The sequence below is a fragment of the Petaurus breviceps genome, unplaced genomic scaffold (genome assembly GCF_028583685.1).
Source record: "Petaurus breviceps papuanus isolate PSGF00001 unplaced genomic scaffold, PetGlider_PUasm1.0 175, whole genome shotgun sequence".
Classification (NCBI taxonomy): Eukaryota; Metazoa; Chordata; class Mammalia; order Diprotodontia; family Petauridae; genus Petaurus; species Petaurus breviceps.
In genome coordinates, this window is record NW_027185764.1 from 30,802,797 (window position 1) to 30,809,009 (window position 6,213).

The window sequence follows — 6,213 nt, forward strand, 5'->3', positions numbered from 1 at the left end:
TCTTCTTCTTCTTCTTCTTCTTCTTCTTCTTCTTCTTCTTCTTCTTCTTCTTCTTCTTCTTCTTCTTCCTTCTTCCTTCTTCCTTCTTCCTTCTTCTTTCTTTCTTCTATCTTAGATTTACCTAGAGCCCTTTTATAGGAATCCTGAGAAGATGATCTGCATAAAGGAACTCACAACATAAAATGACAATATAAATGAACATTTATCTATATGGAGTTTTGATTTGATTTTCCTTAAACTATAGGTTAGTGTCGAGGGGTCAGAGTTATTTTGGAGGAAAGCATCTGAAAGCAGATAATTCAAGATGACTAGAAGTTGTCTCTCCATTTCTAGTTAACGAGATTAGCTAAGAAAACAACTTATGATTGAATTTGTCATTTAATTCTTTCAGTGTACAGGATGACAGAATTCGAGTAGAAAGGATGGATAACCTTTATTTTGAATACAGTCATGCTTTCCAACAAATCACTGAGTTTTATGCAGAAGTACTTGATGTCAAAGGTACAGTTTTTATTCTTTCTAAGCAAATTTCCAATATTTTATTGAGTTGGGATTTGGATAAAGGTATAAATGCTTAATTCTTAATCTATAATGAATAGAAACTATGTAGGAGTACTAAGTCAATTAATTTCATTAATGGGCTTCCTACCCTATTGCTACCACTTTAATGATAAATGCACACCATAACTGTTTACTGTTTTGGGTGATAGATTCTTGTGGGAGTAGATGGTATGTATATTCTTATCAGCTTTTTGCCTCTCCCTGAAGAGGACATCTCAGTGTTAGTGTCAGTGCAATGGCTATGGTTCAGGGTAATTTAGATCACCTGAATTTAGAGTAGTTTGACTATCATTCATTCATTCATTTAGTCATGAAGCATTTATTCAACTGGAACATACCATTTTTGTCATTTCTAGAAATTTTTAGTACCATCATCTAATTTTAATAATATTGGTCATCACAAAATTTGTGAATATATAATAACTCAGGCAACAGACATTACTAAGCTTTTTCATATTGAACTCTAGAGTAGCAGCATACTCTGGTGGTTAAACCATTTGATTCAGAAGGCTTGAGATAAATTTCTGGATCCAACATTGATTTTCATATGACCTTTGGTTCCTTTCATCCTTTACATGAAAAGGATTTGATCATTTTTGATACCAGTGTAAATTGAAATTTAAATGCATTGGATTTGGGATCATTAAAATGATGATTGTTATTGATATTCATAAAAACTTGAAGTTGAAATCATGCTGCTCTAATTAGGAAGCTTTTTCAAGGTAGCTGTTGATTTGTAAAAGGCTTTTTAGTAGATTTAAAAATTGTTCATTACTTGAATAATTATAAAATAAATGATATTTAATAACTTGTGTTTTAATTGTGGCAGATGATAGTTTTTAATAGAAGGAAATAATCTTTTTTTCCCTTAGCTTCCCAGAGTTTTTCTGTATTATTAAATTTGGATAAGCCTGTGATTTGTGCTTTGGCAGCAGTTATTCGTTACCTTAAAGAATTTAATTTGGAGAAAATGCTCTCCAATCCTAGGTAAGTCTTTTTTTTTTAAATCTAAAATTATTTCTAAAAGAGAGATAGGTTTGCTAATTTTGTTTTAAATTTATATATAGAAATTTATATTCCCCTAAAAGTTCACTTCTTATTTTAAAAAAAGTACTTTCTTCCTAAGAAGAATTCTTTATTTTTGCTATAATGTTTATAAACACATTAGCCTCAAAAGGAAATATTAAGAAACACAAGTGGCTTTTGTTTATGCAAACCAAAATACAATATTTTGTACTTTATACTGAAAGGATTTAGAGCTGAAAGGGATCTTAGAGATTAACCTGTTAATTTAATAAGGAAACGGAGGCCCTGAAAGGTGAGAAGATTGTCTCAGGGCTGTACTTTGGTTGGCCTTTGAATCCAGATCTTCTAACTCTAAATATCAGTGGTTTTTTCTGTTACATTATTTAGTTGAAAACAGAACTGGGGAAAACATGACTGAAAGACACTAAAAATTTACTTGTGAATGTTCTCTGGCCTAATTATTCTTGTTTCAAATTTTTATCATAAAGATCTTCAACAGGGTAGTTAATTTGACAGATTTTTATGAGTGATTGATTTTGCGGTTTTTTCCCACAAGTCAAGTATCTTTATTGCCCTTTCTTTTGGAATAACTTGGGAAATGTGAATGTAGTCTAATGTTTTAAAGTAGCTAATTAGAGTAAATATGATAATTTTTTATGCAAAGAAAATATCAGTGCAGTACCTGATGCTTAAAAAACAAAACACCATGGAGTTGTTTCTTCTCCCTTGCTAATTCTTATCCCCAGCATCATCACTAATTATTCTTTCTTGTCCTTGATCCTACAAATCTTTCCTGAGATTTTGACTTCGTTAACTCCTTCCCCAACTTGGGAAGGAATTCTGAGGGAAAGGCATAGATCTAGAAGTGGGATACTTATGTTTAAGGGGAAGAAACTTTCTTAAAGGTAGTTTTAGGAAGGTTTAGAGGACAGAAAGTATTAGAGTATAGGAGATAGAACTGCTTTTTCCTGCCACAGGGATACTGGGCTACTAACATAGGCATGAATTTTCCTGCTAGTGGCAAAAGGGATAGTGATAAGCCAGCTTCTACTTGAAGACCTGCAATGAGAGGGAACTCATTTCCTCCCTATTCCCTTTTTTGGATGGCTTTGTTAGAAAGTTTTTCCTGTTGTCAAATCTAAATTTTCCCCTCTGCTGCTTCCTCTTGTTACTTTCCTTTGATACCAAGCAGAATAAATCTAATCCCTTTTCTACGTGATGGTCTCTCAGATACTTAAGAACATAAACCATATTTCATATATTTTTTATTATTCCTAATTAACATTCCCCAGTTCTTTAGGTATGGTCCTCTAGTCCTTTCTTGCCCTACTCACCATATTTTTTTTTTTGTTTTTGCTTTTTGGAGGACAATTGGGGTTAAGTGATTTGCCCAAGGTCACATGGCTAGTTTTTGTGTTAAGTGTCTGAGGTCAAATTTGAACTCAGGTCCTCCTGACTCCAGGGCTAGTGCTCTATTCACTGCACCACCTAGCTGCCCCCCACCATATTCTTTTTTTTTGCCCTTTTTTTGGGAGGGCAATTGGGGTTAAGTGACTTGCCCAAGGTCACACGGCTAGTTTTTGTGTTGTGTCTGACGCGGGATTTGAACTCAGGTCCTCCTGACTCCAGGGCCGGTGCTCTATGCACTGCGCCACCTAGCCACCCTCCCCACCATATTCTTAATGTGATCCAGATCATTTATGTCTTTCCTAGAATGTGGTACCCTGCAATAATATGGTATTTTGGATTTGACTTGATTTTAAGTAGAGTATAGCAGAACTATTTTCTCCTTCATTATAAATACTGTAGTTCTTCATGTAGCCTAGGGTAACATTGATTTTTGGGACTTCTATGTCACTCAGATTGATTTTTCAGTACACTAAAACACCTAGATGATCTGTACAGAAACTGTTGTATAGCCACATCTCTTCATCTTATATTTGTGAAGTTGATTTTTTTTTATCCAAGTAGCATTTCTCTTTAAACTTCAAGTTATTTGATTGTACCCATTGTTTAGCTAGCCATTGTTCAGTCTTTCTGGACCTATAGTCTGTTGTCCAGCATTATAGGCTAACACTTAAAATTGTCATCAGAAAAATTTGACAGGGATGTCCTCTCTTCCTCCTTTTAAGTCATACCTTTAGCTAGAACAATCACTGGGTTATTCCATTAGAAATCTTCTTCTGCTTGACATCAGCCCATCAATAACTACTCTTTGAGGATGGTCATTGAACTAGCTCCTAGTCTGCCTAAGTGTGTTGTTATCTTGTCCACATCTGCCATAGACACACCCTGAGCTATTGTCAAGTGCTCTGCTGAGATATGTGTACTATGTCTGGAGCGTTTTCCTGACTAATCAGCCTCATCCAAAAAGGGAATGAACACAGTGTGCCGGGAATCGTTGTTTTACAAAATGTGCTCTGTTCATGTTTTTTGTCTTTCTGTCACTTCTTTCTCTCGTTTCTTCTGACAGTTACTCCCCCCACAATTACCTCCCTCCCTCTCCCCAGCATGATCTTCCTTCTCTTCCCATTTACTAGCTCCTTCCTGCACACATGTCCATGTGGCCATTCCTGTTCTCTGTCTTAAGTTCTAGTCTGCATCACCAGTTAACCACTGGACGTTTCCAGCTGGATATCCTGTAGGTATCTCACATTCAGCATGTCCAGAACACAGAGCTCATTTTCTTTCTTCCTCAAAACCCACTCTTTAAAACGGCCTCAGTTTTGTTGATGGTGCCACCATTCTTGAAGTCAACTGGGTTCACAACTTCAGTGTCACCCTTGGTTCCTTCTTCTCCCTCATGCCCAGGACTCATTCATCTGCCAGTTGTGTCAACAAGAAGTCTTCCACAGCATCACAACAAAATTCTCTTTGCCCTCCATACTAGTTTGAGGCAAATTCCAGAAGTATTTTCTTTTCTTTTTGGTAACTCTCTGACCTAACTCAGTTAACTCTTTCAAAAGACCAATAAAACTATTTATACAAAGAACTGTTAAGAAAAATCAAAGATTCTTTTGATTACTCTCCTTAATCTGTAATAAGAGGAGAAAGAGAAGCAGAGAAACATGAGATACATTTAAAATGCCTTTGAAAATCCAAGTCATAGATATATTCCTTTTAGGTTTTCCAAAATGAATCGACTTTAGGCTAGATGTTTAACTCTAAGAGAACAATTTTTCTTACAGAATCAGTCATAAGTAGTGTGTAGAATAGATAATACTCCTTTTCTGAAACTTTTTATTGTATTATTGACTTGCATGTATGTGCAAACTTAAGCAGTAGGAAAAGGTAGTAAATTTATAAACTGTGAGGATAATTCTAAGGGAACATTTTGTTTTTAGATATTTTTTTGCTTAACATTCTAAAGAAAAATGAAATTTATGTTCATATAACTAATGGATGAGGAATTTTTAATGTCCTTTTTTTGTCTGACTATTCAGAGGAATTGTGATTGACTTATCTTTTGAAATTGTAATATTAGTGGACATTATCTTTTTATTCATGTAAATATAATAAAGCATATAATACATATTTATAAGCATAAATAGAATAACAATAAAGTAAATTTCTTTTTACAAACCTCAGATTCTTAGATGAGATGATAATCTTGCATCCTGGAGTCTTTTTTTCTATCCCAGACAGTGAAGAAATTCTAGGCTTTTTGAGTTGTTTAAAATATCAGTAAAATATTATAAAAGTTTCTTTTTAAAATTTCTACCCCCAAAATTTCCCATGACTATAGTCATCCATTACTTATTCATTTTGAAGCACATAAAATTTATTGTCTTCCTCCACATGGGTAGATAATTTTGTTACTTGGCTATTTCAGGTCAGTGAGCATATGCTGATGTGTCATTGAGCATGTTGTAAGGTACAACTTTTAGTCAGTGTAAAGCCATGTATGAGCAGCTTTCCGGAGGACTGCTGCTGTGAACAGCTTTCAAGATTCTGATTACATAGTATAGTGAGCCCTCTATTTATTCATTAACAAATCAGAGCAAAACATTCCTAGAAAATCAAGATACAGCATTCACAATGTTACAACTTATCACAGAAAATCAAAATACAGCATTCACCATGTCACAACCCAACAGTTTATCACTAAAATGGCCACATGGTTTTCACCAAAGTGGTCACATACTTTTAAACAAGGTACTTTCATTTAGTCAATCACAAAATCCTTAATTCAATCACAAAGTACAAAAGTCAAAGTTCTCCACTTCTAGGTCATAGTAAATCATAATCTTCTCAGTCAGTACACAGTATCCAAGTAAAGTCATCTTTCAGCTTGACTCAAGGCTGGCTCTCATCTTGCATGGTTCCTATTCCATGATCCCAGCTCCAACTGTCACCTGGGTTTAAAGGCAGGCAGCTCCTAGTTCCTTGTCCAGCTCCTTGTCCAGTTCTTTGTCCTGTTCCTGTTCCATATTGAAGTTCACAGTGTCCAGTCTACCTCAAGTCCTTCACAGTTCCTGTTTCTGGGAAGACAAAGCTTGACAGAGCCACAATAATATTCATGCACATTGCCAGCACCATCATCAATTCACTATCTGCTTGTAAAATCAACTCAGACCCACCAACAAGGTCCAAGAGGTTAGCCCAAATCATCAACATAGAAGTCAC

General features: G+C 35.1%; 1 protein-coding gene across 4 annotated transcripts in view; it reads left to right on the forward strand.

The window, feature by feature from the left end:
* The window catches only part of MSH3 (mutS homolog 3), a 229,874-nt gene that overhangs the window by 70,013 nt on the left and 153,648 nt on the right, over positions 1-6,213 (forward strand). For 3 of the 4 annotated variants that reach the window (XM_069085027.1, XM_069085028.1, XM_069085030.1), the window contains exons 9-10: positions 392-501; positions 1,434-1,548. The exons of the other annotated variant lie outside the window; for it this stretch is intronic. In XM_069085027.1, the coding sequence (XP_068941128.1) occupies positions 392-501; positions 1,434-1,548 (225 nt within the window). The remainder of the gene's footprint in view (positions 1-391; positions 502-1,433; positions 1,549-6,213) is intronic. 4 annotated transcript variants of the gene reach the window in all.